This window comes from Eulemur rufifrons, chromosome 3 (genome assembly GCF_041146395.1).
Source record: "Eulemur rufifrons isolate Redbay chromosome 3, OSU_ERuf_1, whole genome shotgun sequence".
Lineage (NCBI taxonomy): Eukaryota > Metazoa > Chordata > Mammalia > Primates > Lemuridae > Eulemur > Eulemur rufifrons.
The window spans coordinates 24266304-24284050 of NC_090985.1; the positions used below are offsets into that span (position 1 = coordinate 24266304).

Here is a 17747-nt window from a genome sequence, read left to right on the forward strand (position 1 = left end):
GTTATGTCAGAAGGAATGTGTCACCTGTTGGTGAAGGTGGTGAAAAGAGGCTGAGCTCAGCGGGAAGGCTGTGACAGGTCCACAGGAGAGGCTGCAGACCTCAGGCTGAGTCCCTCAGTTTGCTTCCAGAGAGGCACCTCTTGGCCCTGCTCACCCCAGAGGAATCGAGGTATTTCCTGGGTAAACCAGGTCTTAGTCCCCAGTGAACCCCAGCATCTGAGGCCCAGAATGTCCGCACTCCATGCCCTGTTTTTTTTTTTTTTTTTTTTTTTGAGACAGAGTCTCACTCTGTTGCCCAGGCTAGAGTGAGTGCCGTGGCGTCAGCCTAGCTCACAGCAACCTCAAACTCCTGGGCTCAAGCAATCCTCCTGCCTCAGCCTCCCGAGTAGCTGGGACTACAGGCATGTGCCACCATGCCCGGCTAATTTTTTCTATATATATTTTTAGCTGTCCATATAATTTCTTTCTATTTTTAGTAGAGATGGGGTCTCGCTCTTGCTCAGGCTGGTCTCGAACTCCTGAGCTCAAACGATCCGCCCACCTCGGCCTCCCAGAGTGCTAGGATTACAGGCGTGAGCCACCACGCCCGGCCTCCATGCCCTGTTAAGACGTATGCCAGGCAAAGGTGGGAGGCAGACTTGCAACATTGTTGCTGTTACGGTTGATTAGTTGCTTCATTGAACAACAGGGCGATTGTACAGGCCGTGCAATTTCACAGAAGCCTTTGCGTCCCGGGAGATCTGGCACCCCAGGCTCCAGACATCTTGGCGAGGCTGGCTCGAGTTGGAAGCTTGGAGGCCCTGCAAGTTGGCGGACTGCTCCCTGTGGAGGGGCCGGCATCCTCGTCCTATGCACGACAAGCCCTGTAGGCAGAGAGGTGGAGAGCCTGGAGGCGGCACGCAGGGCGAGTGTCTCAGTGACGCCGGGCCTGGGGCACTTTTCCCACTTGAATTTCTGACTTGGCCCTTGTCTGAAGTCCCCCTAAGTCGAAGAAAAGCAGATTCCTGCCCTGGTAGCTAGAGGGTTCACAGAGCACCACCACTCCGGGGGCGGCAGTTACTGCAAGGTGCACGCGCGGAAACCATCGCGCTGGGTGGCGGTGACGCGAGCTGCCGCGGACAGCGGCCCCGACTCACCTGGGCTGAGGAACAACTAAACCCTGTGTTTACAAAAGTGGGACAAGGGGCAGGCTAGAGGTCAGGTGAAGCGCGCAGCTGCCAGGAAGTCTGGGACCGGCGCATGCCCTCAGGCTATCCGCCCGGCTCCGTGGAGCCAGGCAAAACTTTGGACGTGTTTCGCAAAGACCCTAGGACGACGCAGGGAGCAGATCCACTATCCGGCCGCGTACTTGCTGCCCGCAGCCCCGGCCCACGCGAACGACTACGACTCCCAAGGTGCTCTGCGCCGGCACCCCCGCGGCGACTACGGCTCCCAGGGTGCTCTGCGGCGACACGCCCGCGGCGACTACGGCTCCCAGGATGCGCCGCGCATCCCTTCCCCCGCCCCAGGCCCCGCCTCAGGTCAGCCTGTGGACTACAAATGGACACACACGGCTGTCGCCCGCCAGTTAGCGACTCCGGTTCGAAGCGTCCTTGGTTCCTCAGGCGTGCGGGCGTAACGCGGGCGGGCTTGGAGGGCCGGACGAGCGGGCGCGTGGGCTACGGCGGCCGGCGTGGGGCGGCGGCAGCCGTTGCTGAGGGTTGGGAAGCGGGGTCGCGGGCCTCTAGCGCTGCAAGCCCGGCGGGCCACGACTTGGCCGCGGCAGGGTGCGGGCCGAGGCCATGGGCGACCGCAGCGGCGCAGGCGGCTCCCGGCGCCGGAGGACGGAGTCGCGGCCCTCGAGCCACGGCAGCGGCGGGCCTGCGGCGGTGGAAGAGGAGGCGTGGGACGCGGCGGCGGGTCCTGACGTTGGCGCTGGGGGGGACGCCCCCGCCCTGGACAAGGACGGAGTCACCAATGTGGGCAGCAGCCAATTGGAGCTGAGGTAGCGGAGCACCTGACCCCTAACCTCTGACCCTGTGACCCTGAACCCCGCGACTCTTTCCTGGTTCCCCGGGAGTGGCCGCAGCAGCGCGAGCTCTGAGTCCGAGAACCTGGGGTCCGTACTAAGTGGGGACCTACCTGTGTGTCCTTTGGGCACTGCGGGGAAACTGAGGCTTGGAGGGGAGGATCACCTGCCAAGGTCACCGAGGTGGAGGTGTGAAGCTGGCCAGGCAGAGAGAGGGGAGCTGGCAGCTGCCCTGCTTCCAGACGCATTTGGGCCTCTGCATCCTCCCTCAGGTGGGTCCTGAGGTCCTTTCTGAGGGGTGAGCTGGAAGCTTGGGCACTCAGAGGGCCAGTCCGGGTCCGGTCCTGGCCCTGGACAGTGTCCTCTTCTTTGGAAGGAGTTAGATGGGATCCGGGCAGTTTGTGATGAAAGGTCTCTTCTGAGGGCTATGAGGGGTGCCTTGAGGGTAGGGACAGCTCCCAGAGGACAGTAGCCCAGGTCTTTTTGAGGACAGGGGAAGGGGCATTGTAAGAGGCTTTTTTGCTTGCAGGCCCTTCCAAGGGTGGCTACATGGCTCATTCATCCCCCATTGAGTCGTTAGGCTGGCCTGCTTGTGTTGCCAGAACAAGTGCTTGCTGTAGGGACGGAAAGTTGGGTCTTGTATTGGGACATTTATCCCCTGTCTGGGGTATACGGGAGGAGGAGTTTGAGATGGACCCACCTGCAGGTGGGTGCCCTGTTTAGCTGAATGACTGACAGGAATGGGTGGGGGGAATGAACCATGCTGATGGGGAGGGCTTGGCCTGCCTGGACATTGGCCCTTCCTCCAAGCTGGCCCAGAGCAATCCATTTGCCACCCTCCAGCCCTCCTTTCTGGCTTTCACCCTGGTCCAGGGGCTCTCAGGGCCTTTGGCTGAGGGAGCAGCTGAAGGGCCAGAGGTTATCAAGCAAGAAGTAGGCAATTGGTCATTTGGTTGGTGTGGATTTGCTCTCTCAGGAAACAAGAACAGAGGCTTTCTTCATTGGGCACTGTGGGGAGGGATTAGGGGAGGGCAGCTGGGGTACAGGCACTTTCACGGCTCTCAGGGTGCTCACAGTTCACCTGGGAGATAAGATAACCTCAGCATGATGCAGGCATGGAACAGTATGGACAAAGGTCGGGCAAGGAGGCTATGAAGGTGCCACTGGGGAGGAGGGTGGCCCTCCTGAGAGGTTGCTTGCTTGCTGTGGGCCTGGGGTGGTGCTGAGCGAGGTTGGTCCAGGCACCTCCTGCTTGAAAAGGAGTTGTCCTCTCTCTAGGAGGTAGGGGATGGCTAGCATGGCTTCAGGAGGGTGGGATCAAGGTCCTTTTTTGTGAGATGGGGGTTTCCACCTCTGGGTGAAGCTGCCACTCTGGGAGAGGCAGGAGAGAGCAGTCACTTTCTTCCTTTTCACTGACCAGCAAGCCTTTTCTGTGCTTCTGGGGGTGTGGGGCTGGGTACAAGGCTTGTGGGAGAGGCTGGGTGAGTCCCTGTCCCTGCTGTTGGGGTCTGAGATAGCCAAGGTAGGGCCTTCCTGGGACTGGAGGGTGAGCCAGCTGATCTATCTGCTCCTGGGTCATGCAGGCTCTAGCTCACTCCCTTGTCACCCTCCTGCCTCCCTTCTTGCAACTGCTTGTTGCTGCTCTTGGCCTAGCCCAGCCTTTCCTCTCCCCCTTCCTCGTTACTCCTTGAGCTCCAGGCCTCTTCCCCTCCCTGACTCTTCCTGCTCACCTTAGCCTGGGCTCTGGGTGTGAGCTCATTTCTTCTGGTTCCATGGCAAGGTGAGGCTGTGAGGCAGGAAGCAGAGGGCTCCTCTTCCTGTTCTGCCTGGCCCATCTGTTCCAAGCTGTTTGCACACTTTTGCTGACTCTCAATTCACAGGCCCTCCCTTCTGGTTTCCAGCTTTTCCCAACGTGTTTGTCCCTAGGGTGTCCTCTTTCTGTCTGTCTCTCCAGCAGGGTCTGAGAGGTGTGGGGAGCCCGCCCCAACCATCTTACACCCTAGGACTCAGCCCAGAGATCAACACAGAGGAAGTGGGGAGGAGTTGGCAGCTGGGAAGGGAGCTGGCACTCTGTCCTCCTCCTCTCTCTGGTTGGCCCTGGTGCTGGACTGTGTGGTCCCCAGGTGTGGCCCACACTTGGGGGCTATGCCTTTGAACCTTGGCATAGGAGCATGGGGATAGGCATGTGCCTACCTCCTAGTGCTGATGTGAGATTGAGTGAGAGGATCCTACTAGCTGGGTGGACCTGGGGGCTGCATGAGGGAGGGAGGGAGGGTGGGCTGCTCTATGTCCTCTCAGCCTGGGGAGGGGGCCTAGGACAGCTGGAAGGCACAGAGGCACGAGCAGGTCCTCTAGTAGATGAGAGGGTGACAAAAGCATTCTAGGCATGGCTGGCCAGATCCTGTCTCCCTGTGTGGGTCAGTTGCTGGCCTGCCCTCTAGCTCACTTGCTGCTAGCCTTGCTGGCAAGCCTGGAGCTCTTTGGGCATTGGCAGATGGGATCTCCTCCCCTGGGTCAGGGGTCTCTGACCTGTTGGGGGAGGGGCAGCATGGGCTGAGGCTGTGCAGTGGTGGTGCTGCCTGGGGTCAGGGCAGGTCAGGAGGCCTGTGGAGGACCCGAGGCTGGACGTGGGTGGGTTGAGGAAGGCCTTGGGAATCCATCAGAAGGGACCTAGAAAAGCTTTTAGCTTTGGAAAGCAGCACTGTTTCCCTACTCTTGTTTCCATCTTGAAGATGGGCACTAAGAAAGCCAGCGTGGTCTCCTTAGTGGCCTGAAAGGGTCGGAGGTGCCACTATTGTGGAACAGCATGGTGATGTGAAGACAGTTGATAGGTCATAGTACAGAGAGGTCAACCAGGAGGCTTTGAGATAGTTCTGGTGAAAGCGAATGGGCTTGAACTTGGGGGAGGGCAGTGGGGAGGCCTGGTCTGTTCTCCCTGGGAAGCTATGCCTCATACCCTTGCTTGCCTCAGGGTACTGGGGCTCTGAGGGGCACGTATACCCAGCCTCCTGGGGAAGTGGGGCAGGTGTAGTCTGGGAAGATGCACCAAGGGCAGTGGTCAGTCAGAAAGACGGGTATAGACTCAGGGAGGGGAGGGCTTAGATGGAGACCACAGCCTTGTGGTCCAGGCTGGACCTGGTGGGTAAATGCAGAAAGCTCAGGCCTGCAGCTGGGAGAGGCAAGTGGACAATGGCAGGGGCTGGGGTTGGGGTAGAGCTGCCCTGTCCTGATGCTCCAACCTAGATGGGTAGGACAGGTGCGACCATCCTTCTACCAGCTTGGTGGTGCTGGGGGCTAGTGTGGCCGAGTCCAGGAGCTGTGTAGGTATAGACGGGACAAGTGCTGTGCAGACCTTGGTCTGGAGGACAAAGGTCAGGCCTGTTGGCATTGCTCTTCAGTCTCCTTGGCCCCTTGCTTCCTAGGCGGGGCCATCTGACTGCTGACTCCAACCTTAGCCAGCTTGCGTCTGGGAACTGAAGCAGGGACAATCCTGAGAGGGCGTCTGTGTCACAGGGCTCCTGCCATTGCTCCTAGGCTCATTCCCTCTGCCCACGGCTCTGAGGCAGAGATGTACGTGCATGGGAGGGAAGGGGAGCCCTGGGTCTTTCCTCTTACAAAACTAAGGCCTTGCTCAATGCTACGTGTGGCTTCCTGGTGGCACAGCAGCTGGGGGTGAGGTGGGGCTCCAGTTGGTTTGAGTGAGCCAGTGCTGGTTCCTGGGCTATGTGGTCTGGTTTTGCTCTTGCTGTCCTTGTCCTTGCAGCCCCTCCACTGGCCCAGGTGCCCTTTTCTACCTCTGCCTTTCCCTGAGGATAGGCACAGTCTGCTCTCCTCCCCACTGCCCCACACTGGGTGGGAGATCACAGAGGGTGCCTGTCTCTGCTGGAGGCCCCAGTGGGCTCCTCTCAGCCCCCTCAGCCCAGGCAGCACTTACCTACCTGTGGTTGAACTGGGACAGGCTATCACTTTTTTTTTTTTTTTTTTTTTGAGACAGAGTCTCGCTCTGTTGCCCGGGCTAGAGTGCCGTAGCATCAAGCTCACAGCAACCTCAAACTCCTGGGCTTCAGCAATCCTTCTGCCTCAGCCTCCCAAGTAGCTGGGACTACAGGCATGTGCCACCATGTCTGGCTAATTTTTTTTTCTCTATATATTTTTAGCTGTCCAGATTATTTCTTTCTATTTTTACTAGAGACGGGGTCTCGCTCTTGCTCAGGCTGGTCTCAAACTCCTGACCTGGAGCGATCCTCCCGCCTTGGCCTCCCAGAGTGCTAGGATTACGGCGTGAGCCACCGCGCCCGGCCTATCACTTTTTAAAAACAAGCGGAGGTGGCCGGGCGTGGTGGCTCACGCCTGTAATCCTAGCACTCTGGGAGGCCGAGGTGGGCGGATCGTTTGAGCTCAGGAGTTCGAGACCAGCCTGAGCAAGAGCGAGACCCCATCTCTACTAAAAATAGAAAGAAATTATATGGACAGCTAAAAATATATATAGAAAAAAAAAAAATTAGCCGAGCATGGTGGTGCATGCCTGTAATTCCAGCTACTCGGGAGGCTGAGACAGGAGGATCCCTTGAGCTCAGGAGTTTGAGGTTGCTGTGAGCTAGGCTAACGCCACGGCACTCACTCTAGCCTGGGCAACAGAGTGAGACTCTGTCTCAAAAAAAAAAAAAAAAAAACAAGCGGAGGCCACACAAGCACATGAAGGCCGAGTCCCTGTACCCAGGAAGGTGCCCGTCAGGCTGGATGCTTGGCTGGCCTTTGGCCTGGGTTTCTTTGCCCACTTGGGCCTGTGTGGTCAAATGTGGGGAGGAGGCTCTTTGGGCTGTGTTGGGGACCCTCTGGCTCTCTGGGTGGCGGGATGGCAATCAAGCTGGGGGACTCGCCCCTCACCTTTCTGTCCCAGCTGTGCTTGGTAGGGCCAGGTGGGCCCACAGATCCCTGGGCCAGGTTGGGCTCCTGGCCTGGGGTATGCAAGTCCATGTAGGCCATTGCCAGGCAGGGCAGGCCTAACCAGGCTCCTGCCTGTGACATGCCCTTTCCTGCTGCCTGGAGGGGCAGACTCTGGGGACTCCTGAGAGCTTTGTCAGCCTCTGGTGTGGCCCTGCCTAGCTCCTCCTCCTGCTTGTAAATGGGGCATGGGGTGTGTGGGCAGAAGAGAAGGTTGGGGTGGGAGCGTGGATCACAGCTCTGGCCCAGAGTGAGGGGCTGGGGCATCTGCTCACCAGGGTGCTTGTGTCCTGCACTGCCAGGTGCCATCGCCTGCAGGATTCTTTGTTCAGCTCCGACAGTGGCTTCAGTAACTACCGTGGCATCCTGAATTGGTGTGTGGTGATGCTGGTGAGTAGGATGGTGTCTGGGAGCAGGTCTACCTGTGGCTAGGTGGGGCTCTACCTCAAGTTGGCCTTCACTTGGGAACAGGCTCTGTCCCCCAGGGTGCTGGGGCTGGAGTCCACATGGGCTGGGGGACATGGAGCATGCTGCAGCTGCCTCAAGAAGGCTGCGTCTCCATGTGGCCTTGCACTGGGCTGCTGGGAGGAGATGTGGTGGCGCTCCCTGCAGTGGTCACACACTTGATGCTCCCTGCTGGATCCCAGGAGAGCCCTGCAGATGGTAGTGTGGGGAGGCCTGAGGCCTGTGTGCTGTGAGCTGTGCTGGGGGGCGCAGGCCCCATGGGAGGGCAGGGAGGAGGAGGGGAGGCTCGCCCTGGGTGGTGGGGCTGTGGAGGGAACACTCTGTGGGTACAAGGCTTCCCTGCCAGGGCATGTAAGAAGAGTTTTCTTGTGCTATTCCATATGGCCCTAGTGGATGTAGAGCTCTGGCAGGCCTGGCCACTGCTCTGCAGGTCTGCTGGCCCCTCTCCTTCAGCCGTGGGTCCTAGGAGCCCTCCAGGAAGGCAGCTGGATCGAGTCCTTTGCCATGTCCAAGGCCTGCTGCCTCTGGGGCCTGGTTCCCACTGGCACTTTGTGGAGATGGGGCTGGGAGCCCCACCCCAGAAGCAGTTGGAGTCTAGGGCTCAAAGGGGCAGCCTGTGGGGGGGTTGGGGGCAAGGGCCTGTCTGGGCCCAGCCTATGGCCTGAGGCCTTTGACCCTCACCCAGACGTGTTCTCCTCTGTTGGGTGTGGTGCCTGTGTGGTACCGGCTCCATGTATACCCATGACCCCAGCCTGTGGTCCTGGGAGGTTCCCAGGGGGTGTCTGGGGCTCCTAGCATCCTTGGCCTGGAGAAGGCCTTGGGCTTTGGCCAGCTGTGGGGGGACATGAGACCTGGTGGGTGAGAAGCTGGCTGGGCAAGAGGACAGTGGGTCTGGGCCTATCCCTCAGGAGATGTGTTCTGTTCCTGGCCCAGGCTGGGTCTTGGCAAGCCAGGCAGCACTGTCCGTTCTCTTAGAACCTCTTGGGGCTGCTTGGCCTTTTGGCACAGCTGTGAAGCCTTTCCCTCCTTCTGGCTCTGGGCTCTAGGCTCCTTGCTACGTTTCCTCTATGGCCTAGGCCTGGAGGGGCCACTGCCCATCAGCAGCTCTGGCTCCTGCCTGCTGTGGGCTCTCAGGAGAGGCCACACTGTGCAGTGGATGATGTGGGTCCACATGTGTCTGGGCAGGAGGCCCACTGGTTAGCCTTGCAGCTGGGAGAGGTGGGGCAGTGGCCCCTATGTCTCTGAAGTAGTCTCCTCCTCCATGAAGCCTTCCCTGACCACCTAGGCAAGAACCAGTGTTCCCTTGGTGGCATTGCTTTTCCCTGGCACTTGTCACCACCATGTTCATGGAGGTGTTGGTGATGCTTGTGAAATAGGTGAGGAACTCCTTGTCCTGGCAGAAGGCTGAGGTCCCAGCCCCGGGCTGGAGCCAGGACCCTGTCTTGATGGGGGATCAGTCCATGGAGAGCTGCCGTGGAGCAAGCCTGGAGTTTGGGGGCTGCAGGAGGCAGCCAATGCTGGGCAGGGCATGTGCCCAGGGAGTGCTCCAGGCCCAACCACCCCCTACCCCACAGCTTTGCCTGCACTTTTGTGCTGTAACCTCTTGCCACACAGCTGAGCACTGCAAAGACTGGCCTGGCTGGCAGGGTGGTGCACTGGGCAAGGGTGGGCAACTCCCCTTCAGTCTGGGCCACCTAGAGGGCCTGGTTCCCTAGGGCTTGGCTGTGGACAGTCCTCCCTGGGCTGGCTTGGGCTTTGGAGCTGTTACCATGGTGGTGGCTGGCTGTAGGGTGAGCCTTAGGTTCCTCACTGACTTGCATAGTGAGAAGGACAAGCACTGCTGCACAGCAGGTCTATTTTTGCTGTTGGAGATGCAGGCGTTGGAGGTGCCTGGTAGTAAGGTTGGTTCCCTCCATGCAGGCCCTTCTAGGGGTGTGATGGGGCCAAGGAGGACCTTCCCCTTGCCCCTGCACTGGTGTGGGGTGAGGTGTGGGATGAGTCTGGGAGCTTGGCATGAAGACCAGACAGAGCTGGGTGTGGGTTGGGGGCTCCTGTCCCCAGCGGTGCTGGGGTGGGGTGCCTTGTAGTCAGGACTAATGGGGCTGTGCTCTCCTGTCTTGTGTAGATCTTGAGCAATGCACGGTTATTTTTGGAGAACCTCATCAAGTGAGTACCTTCTCCATGTCCTGGCCCCACCCCAGTCACTGCCTGCTCAGGTCTTGTCCCCAGGCCTCGCCCAACTCAGGCCTTCATGCCTCCGCTCCTAGGTATGGCATCCTGGTGGACCCCATCCAGGTGGTGTCTCTCTTCCTGAAGGACCCCTATAGTTGGCCTGCCCTGTGCCTAGTTATTGGTGAGCTGGGCTCTGAGGAGGGCCTTGGGTGGGGACCAGACTCGCTTGGCCTTGAACCTGCCCTCTGGTGCTTCTGTCCTCAGTGGCCAACGTCTTTGCTGTGGCTGCGTTCCAGGTTGAGAAGCGCCTGGCGGTGGTAAGCATCATCCTGCTACAGCCCCTGGGGACCCGCCAGTCAGCTCTCCTCACTGCTGATGCCTTCCTAGGAGGAGCTGCTTCCCAGGTGGCCCTCACCCAGGGAGTGGGGGCCCTGGTTGAGTGCTCTGGCTCCCTGCCCCCACTCCCACAGGGTGCCCTGACGGAGCAGGCGGGGCTGCTGCTGCACACAGCCAACCTGGCCACTGTTCTCAGCTTCCCGGCGGCCGTGGCCTTGCTGGTTGAATCCATCACTCCAGGTGTGCCCCTATCTCACCCCATCCCATCTGCCCTGGGCCAGCCACAGGTGCGGCGTCTAGCCGTGGACCCTGTGGAGACCTGAGCCCTCCTCTCCTGCAGTGGGTTCCGTGCTGGCGCTGATGGTGCACACCATTCTCTTCCTCAAGCTCTATTCCTACCGTGACGTCAACCTGTGGTGCCGCAGTGCCAAGGCCAAGGCTGGTGAGGGGCTGGCTGCCCAGGGGCTAGGGCTGCTTGTGACACCAGGCTGGGCAGCAGCACCATTCTATCCCTTCCCTCCTTTCTGCTCTGCCCCTAGCCCCCTCAGGAAAGAAGGCTGGCGGGCCTGCTGCCCAGCGCATCGTGAGCTACCCGGACAACCTGACCTACCGTGGTGAGGACCCTGTGGTGGGTGGGGCTGGGGGCAGGGCCAGGCCTGTGTTGGTGCCAGCCCCTCCCTCCCATTCCAGATCTCTACTACTTCCTCTTCGCCCCTACTTTGTGTTATGAGCTCAACTTTCCCCGCTCCCCCCGCATTCGGAAGCGCTTTCTGTTGCGACGACTCCTTGAGATGGTGAGGCTGGGGGCTGGGAGGGCCACTGGGGACTGAGGGGCCTTCGGGGTCATCTGGGGACTCAGCCGCCTGCTCTGGTTCCTCCCCTAGCTGTTCTTCACCCAGCTCCAGGTGGGGCTCATCCAGCAGGTAAGGGGGATGGGGCAGGTGGCACGGGGTAGGGCAGGGTGGCGTGGTACAAGTGGAAGCTGACGCTGCACCCTCCTTTGCAGTGGATGGTCCCTACCATCCAGAACTCCATGAAACCCTTCAAGGTGAGTGGCCCAAGCCTTCCTGTGGCTGGGGTGGGCGGGCAGAGGCTGTGGCCAGCTGAGGGAGCCTGTCTCCATAGGACATGGACTATTCACGCATCATTGAGCGCCTCCTGAAGCTGGCAGTAAGTGTGCTGGGCAGGGGGAGGGGGATGGGGGAGCAGTGGCAGGGTGTTCTGGAACCTGGAGTCCCTTCCCCACAGGTCCCCAACCATCTCATCTGGCTCATCTTCTTCTACTGGCTCTTCCACTCCTGCCTGAACGTCGTGGCTGAGCTCATGCAGTTTGGAGACCGGGAGTTCTACCGAGACTGGTGGTGCGTAGCCTTGAGGGTGCCCCTGGGAGCTGGGGTGGGCCATGGTGTGCTCTGATCACCCTGTCGTCTCTCTGCTTCCCAGGAACTCCGAGTCTGTCACCTACTTCTGGCAGAACTGGAACATCCCCGTGCACAAGTGGTGCCTCAGGTGAGTGGTGTATGTGCGTGTGTGTGGGAGGTGGGGTGGAGCTGTGGGCCTGGGCCCCTTCCCACAGCCCCCTTCCTCTGCAGACACTTCTATAAGCCCATGCTCCGACGGGGCAGCAGCAAATGGATGGCTAGGACAGGGGTGTTCCTGGCCTCGGCCTTCTTCCACGAGGTCAGTGCTCTGCGGGGTATCCTGCCTCATCTCTGGGCAAGGCTGTGGCCCACGTGGGACACAGCTGACACCCCCTCTCCCTCCTGCCCCAGTACCTGGTGAGCATCCCCCTGCGAATGTTCCGCCTCTGGGCCTTCACGGGCATGATGGCTCAGGTGAGCAACCCGCACGTGGCCGCCAACCCGCCTGCTTCCCACTGCCTGAGCCCTGGGGCCCAAGAGCAGCCCTCCCTGTGGTCACCGTGGCCAACTGACCTTGGTCCCATATGTCCCCAGATCCCATTGGCCTGGATTGTAGGCCGCTTCTTCCGGGGCAACTATGGCAACGCGGCCGTGTGGCTGACGCTTATCATCGGGCAGCCAGTGGCTGTGCTCATGTATGTCCACGACTACTACGTGCTCAACTACGAGGCCCCAACAGCAGTGGCCTGACCCACTCCTCGCTGCCCATGGCCAGAGTCAGCCCACCTTCCCCTGGGCCTCCAGTGCTACAGCTAGGGGCCTGGCTGTGTGGCATCATCCTCCTGCCCTGGGAGGCCTCTCTGCCCCTGTGGGGCTCCTTCCTGTACCCCTTAGGGATGGTGGCAGCAGACCAGGCAGATGCTGGCTGGGAGTCTGTGCTGACCCTGCCCCAGGGGCTGAGGGTATCAATAAAGTGCTGTCCAGTGACCTCCCTTAGTCTGCCAGGGGTTCGGAGGGCTCGTGGGAGGAATGGTCACACCCATGGGGGGGGGGGGGTCAGTGTCAGAGCTGTGGGGACAGCTGCTCCAGGAGGTTCTGGAAGGCCCTTTTGTTCCCCAGGCTGCCTGGCCCTGGTGCTCTTGGAGGAGGATTTGGGTACATTGGCCTCTCCATACCACCCTGGCCCAGCTGGGTGCTACGCTGTGTGCCTATAAGCTGAGCTGCCTAGTACCTGCTGGGATGGGTGGGAGAGGCTGCTCTGCTGTGGTGGGGCAGGGCACAGCCAACGGGGCATTGCATGGCTAGGGACATGGCCAGGTAGGTCCCAGTGCCCCACATAAGCCCACTGCTCAGAAAAGCTCAGCTCAGGGCAGACTTTGGTGCTAGCGTTGTGCCTGCTGGGGCGGTGGGGTGCCCAGTGTCCTGTGGCTCCCAGTGGGGCATGAGCCTGCTTGGCCAAATTGTGCTCATCCTCAGCTTGGGCAGGGAATGCTCAGGGTTTGCTAGAAGTGGGCCTTGGGGCAGCCTCCAGGGCCCTTCTGACTTGGGTCTGGGGGGCCAGGAGGCTGCAGAGGTCACGATGGCTGTGTCCATGGGCAGCTCATCTGGGAATGGGCTTGGGGCAGGGCCCTGGGATCACATCCCCAGGGTTAGGGGACCCTGAGCCCCTTGGGCTCAGATAGGGACTGAGATAGGGACTTCCTCCCTCAGGACCCCACCCTGTGCACTGACTGTGCCTTCTGAGGCCAGGCTGCCCCTTCACCTGGCACGGAGGGCCTAGAGAGTAGGGGGCCCTGGGCCCAGTGGCTCCAGGCTGTCCTCCCCCAAGGCTGGGCCTGCCTTTGGCCTTGGGGCTCTTCTCCCCCCACCTCTTCTGGCACTGAGCTTGGCAGTCCAGACACAGCCCTGACTGTGGCCATTAAAAGGACACTTCATTCCCAGGCCCTGCAACCCACTGAACTGGACAGAGGAAGTCATCTTGGTAGCAGAGGTGGGGGCAGTCCCAGGTCCCCGTTCCCAGCTTATCTTGGTGGGCTGTCTGTTTGATTGGGATCCCCTGGGCTGTACCAGGCAAAGTGCGTCCCCAGACCTGCAACTGTGGCCCAATATGGCAGGTGTCCGAGGAGTCCGCAGTGCAGGTCTAGGCTGCACTGTCCTGCCCACCACCAGTCTGCCGGACCACAGACTTGCCACGGTGCTGCCATGGGAAGGCAGGCCACTGGTACTCTGGGAGGGGTGGGCCTGCCTTCCCACTACTCCTGTGAAGGCAGCACCTCCCTGGCCCCTCCCACCCTCTGCCAGTGGCAATCCAGAACAAGCTGTCGCTGCCAGAGTAAGCTGCTAAAATGAGAACAGTGGCCAAGGCTGACCCAGAGACAGGGTTTGCTCCACCAGCCACATCAGACCATCTGGGCACCTTCCCCTTCTTCCACTAGGCCCTGTGGAACCCCTGAAGCAATAGTAGGTGCCTCCTGCACTGATGCACTCAGGGTGTTGGCTCTGTGGGAAGATGCAGCCCCTTGTCCCTGAGTGAAAATACTTTGGGAAGGGGGTCCTGGTGGCTCAACTGACAACTAGTGGCTCAACTCCCAGACCCAGGCTGCCCTCTCCTTGGCCCCTCAATAAAGGGCTGTGGGCACACTCTTGCCCTGGGGAGTCAGGTGAACACAGGGTGCTGTGGGCATCTGCCCCCCTCTAAGGCAGCCACCTCAGCCCAGACCTGTGACCTGTGCCTTGCCCTGCTCACCGCACACCCCCTTGTCCCTTGGACAGGAGAAACACACAGGAGGCCACAGTGTAGAGCCTGTCTGTTTATAGATCTCTGCCTGTCTTGTCCGTCCATCTGTCCACCTGTGTGTATATATCTGTATATCTCTATGGAAGGGGAAAGGGGACTCTTGTGTAAAAATCCAAAATACAATTCTGACTATGAACAACCTGCAGGGTCAGTCCAAGTGTGGCTGTGAAGAAGGCAGATGGGCAGGCCCGTGGGACCCTCACTCCTAACCACAGGCACTGCCCAGCCCCAAGCCCCTCATTCTGCCCACACTGGGGCTATGGTGCTGAACTGTGGTGCCCCAGGGCTGCAAGCCTGCCCTGCCTCCCCAGGACCAGCCCTGCACTGGGAGGTGGGGGTTGGGCAAGCCACAGCCGGCTGGCCCCCTCCTGGGGCCTCTAGGACACAGTGGGGTCCTTGGCTTTGGGAGGCTCAGACCCCATCAGCAGGGAGATGGTGGGGTCGTCTGCATAGTCGTCCCCCTCGGAGAAGTAGGAGCCTTCTCCAAGCTCAAAGAGCACCGGCAGGTCTCCACTCCCAGTGTCCACAGAGCCGGGGTCCAACAGGAACAGGGGCTGCGCCGTGTAGTGCACCAGCTGCTTCCCTGCAGGGTGTGGTGGGGTCAGGGTGGTGGGCTGGGGAGGAGGTGGGGGTATGGGCGGGGAGCGGGGTGTGGGGTGTGGCTCACCTGAGTCAGAGCTGCTGTTCTCGGCTTGGAGAGGCCTGGGGGGTTCCTGGGGAGACAGGAGCTCCTGGATCTACAGGGTGGAGGGGGTATATACTGTGGAGTAAGGGCTCCCACAGGTCATCCCCCCACATCCCCTGCCCCCGCCTGCCTACGCACGCTGGCCAGGCTGCTGTCAAGGTCAGGCAAGCTCATGTCGGGCACAGTCACTGAGGGGCTGAACAGCTGTGGAAGGAGGGAGGGCAGTCAGTGTCATGCCTGTGAGCAGGGAGGGGTGGGGGCAGGGGCAGACTCACATCCAGCAGGGCGCTGGTGTCCACGCTGAAGCCGTGGCTGGTCAGCATGGTCTGTAGGTTGTCCAGGTTGGAGTCCATGGCATCCAAGTGTTCGCTGAGCTCGTTCCTGGCCCAGGATGAGTGGGCAGGTGAACCAGTGCCCAAGGCCCCCCCACCCAGAAACCCTCCCGCTGGAAAAGGGCTCCCCATGGCTGCAATCTCTCCCCGGGGGGTGGGGTCCCTCTGGATGCTAACGTGGGCTAGAGGGGGACAGTGTATGTGTGGATGGCCCAGAAGGCAGTGGTGAGCTCTGTGCTCTCCAACCATGGCAAGCAGGTGTGGGTCTGTGAGGCGATTCAGCTCTAGAAATAGGATGTCAGGTACAGTTCTTCAGGCCTGATGAGGTTTGCTGTTGCATTAGAAGACCAAGTGAGGAGGCGGGCAGGGAGCTGTGCTGTGTGTGGGTCGGTCAGCCCCTCCCCTGGTGCTACTGTGGGGGTGAGACCCAGGGTCTGGTGGCCGTGACCAGGAAGGTCCTGGGCCACCAGGTGCACCTGGGCTGTGGGACAGGAAGCCAGGAGGCTCCTGGAGATGCTGCAGGCCCACCACTCACTGAGAGGAAGGTCAGTCAGCACAGCAGCCCAGATCCTGTCTGCTGTAGTGGCCAAGACTGGGGCCTGTCCTTGTCACAATGACCTGGGCCAATGGCCTGTGCCCAGGTTGTCAGTGAGGGCATGGCACCTGGTGGCCCTCCCCAGACGCAGAGGGGCCTGGGATGCTGTTCATCAGGCAGGGCCCAGGGCTCATGTCCAGGCTGGGGTCTGGTCCGTGGCTGTGGGAGGGGCCCGAGCTCTGGCAGAGCCCTCCTCCCTCCCCAGTGGGGTCAGCGCTAACCCTGGCTGGACTCGGCCATGCAGAGAGGAGGAGGAGGGGCAGGGGAAGAGGCGGGCGACCCCTGACATCTGTGGAGTGCGAGCCAAACTGCAAGATACAAAGACAAAAGCCCCCCCCATTGCAGGCGGGGGCTGGGCAGGCTCTGTGCCCGTCCTCGCTCGCTCAGCCTCTAGGCAAGGCCTGAGGGGTTGGGCCTGCTCACCATCTCCTGCACCCATGTGGGTGGCATGACAGTTGTAAGGACCCTGTCACAAGAAAGGGTGATAGCAGCAGCAAGGGCAGCTGAGAGAGCAGGTGTTCCTAGGACACCTGGGCAGGTACCACCAGCCTGCCCTGCCACGCACCTTGGTCCCTGTGGCATTTGGGGATGTGGGGTGACCTGGATGGTAGCCATCTCCCTCCCGAGCCCCAAGCTCTGAGGTCAAGGTTGGGGGCCAGGTCTGCCCCTCCTCGCCCCAGCAACCCCTGAGCCCGAAGGCCCGGGGTTCAGGGTGGGGGTCCTGCCTTGCTGGCCACCTTGTATGCAGCCCCCCAGGATGGTCTGAGCTAGAGCCCAGGGATGTGCTCCAGGGCTGGGGTGGGCAGCACTCACTTGTCCAGGCAGGCTACGCTGAGGCACTTCTCAGGGGTGGAGGTGGGCGGGGGTGAGGGGGAATGGCCCCTGGCGTCTGTGTGGCCCCCAGTGTCGGCATCTGTGAGGGCTGTGGCCGAGGTGGGGGTGGGCTCGCTCTCCCGCAAGATGGAGTCAATGAGGGCAGTCGGGGACAAGGGGGTGTCCACAGAGGACGGGTGTCCGGGACTCGCCTCCTCCACCTGGGGGCTCCGAGGCGGGCTGGGGGGCTCCTCCTTGACACGCACCAGGGGGCTGCCGGACAGGGGCCTGGACAGGGGCGGGGTGGGGGCATGTCAGCAGGAGCCCCGACTGGCCCCACCCCACTCCCAACTCCACCCTGGGCCCACAGGGGCTCGCCTAGTGGGGGGACGAGAGGGCTGGGGGTGACGTGGCCCCCACCTCTCGTCTACACTCCCGCCTGGGGAGGCCACAGGGCTGGCGGGGGCCAGCTCAGTGATGTCGGAGATTATGGGTCCGGAGCTGGCAACAGCTTCTGGGGGGTAGAGGCTGGAGCCACTGTAGGCCGAGGATGGAGCCTGCAATTAAAGGCAGGAGGCCAAATGCAGCTTATGCTGTGGCCACATCACCCAGCTGGCCACTGTCCCATGGCGCCTGGTGCTCACCGTGTATGGGCCTGAGCCGTGGACATGCTCCAGGGAGTACTGGCGACCATACTTGGGCACAGAATGTGCCGAGCTGCTGTCGTTCAACATCAGGGGGCTGCAGGGAAGGGTGGGGTTAGCTGCCTCTCCTGGCCTCAGCAGTACCTGACAGAGGACAGGGACCCCCTGGGTCCTGTGCAGAGGATGCAGGCATCCCCAGAGCCTCACATCTTTCTCTTCACTCCCAGGATCCGGTTCGACTGCACCAGTGAGATCAGGAACTGAATGAGCTGTGGGTAGAGAGGATATAGTCATCCAGGCCCGTGGGGGGTCCCTGTCGGCCTGCCGGCCCTGCCTCTACCTTGTTGACGACTTTCTGCTGTTGGGCGTGCTTCTGCCGCAGGCTGGCCACCTCCCGCCACAGGGCCTCGTTCTCACTGAAACAGACCAGGATGGGTCAATGGGGCTGCAACCAGGAGTACTGGGCAGGGCTGGCCTGGCCCTCCCCGGGATGAGGATTGCCATGTGAAGGGGCTGGGGAGGCCAAGGCTTGCTGGCACCACTGCCCTTCCTAGTGTGGCTGTACTTCAGAGTCACACAAAGGTACCCAGTGGGG

General features: G+C 61.0%; 2 protein-coding genes across 4 annotated transcripts in view; one reads left to right on the plus strand and one right to left on the minus strand.

Annotated features, from left to right (window-relative positions):
• Positions 1–1560: 1560 nt before the first annotated feature.
• On the plus strand, positions 1561–12268 carry DGAT1 (diacylglycerol O-acyltransferase 1). Of its 2 annotated transcripts, none has more exons than XM_069465870.1 (17): positions 1561–1984; positions 7255–7342; positions 9543–9583; positions 9685–9770; positions 9854–9906; positions 10060–10165; positions 10266–10367; positions 10465–10539; positions 10616–10719; positions 10810–10848; positions 10932–10973; positions 11051–11095; positions 11174–11286; positions 11369–11434; positions 11518–11605; positions 11698–11760; positions 11881–12268. In XM_069465870.1, the coding sequence occupies exons 1-17, from the start codon at positions 1782–1784 to the stop codon at positions 12034–12036; spliced, it is 1470 nt and encodes a 489-aa protein (XP_069321971.1). In that variant the 5' UTR covers positions 1561–1781; the 3' UTR covers positions 12037–12268. The 2 variants fall into 2 exon arrangements, with proteins under 2 accessions (XP_069321971.1, XP_069321972.1); XM_069465871.1 differs by lacking the exon at positions 1561–1984 and adding an exon at positions 5407–5578.
• A 1829-nt stretch (positions 12269–14097) lies between these two features.
• Positions 14098–17747, minus strand: part of HSF1 (heat shock transcription factor 1) — a 30380-nt gene continuing 26730 nt past the window's right edge. The window contains exons 5-14 of one of the 2 annotated variants that reach the window (XM_069466751.1): positions 17493–17568; positions 17360–17421; positions 17153–17249; positions 16929–17065; positions 16509–16796; positions 15917–16003; positions 15044–15149; positions 14907–14972; positions 14751–14820; positions 14098–14666 (exon numbers count right to left, since the gene is read on the minus strand). In XM_069466751.1, the coding sequence (XP_069322852.1) occupies positions 14461–14666; positions 14751–14820; positions 14907–14972; positions 15044–15149; positions 15917–16003; positions 16509–16796; positions 16929–17065; positions 17153–17249; positions 17360–17421; positions 17493–17568 (1195 nt within the window). In that variant the 3' untranslated portion in view covers positions 14098–14460. The remainder of the gene's footprint in view (positions 14667–14750; positions 14821–14906; positions 14973–15043; positions 15150–15916; positions 16004–16508; positions 16797–16928; positions 17066–17152; positions 17250–17359; positions 17422–17492; positions 17569–17747) is intronic. The other variant, XM_069466752.1, reaches the window with a different exon arrangement.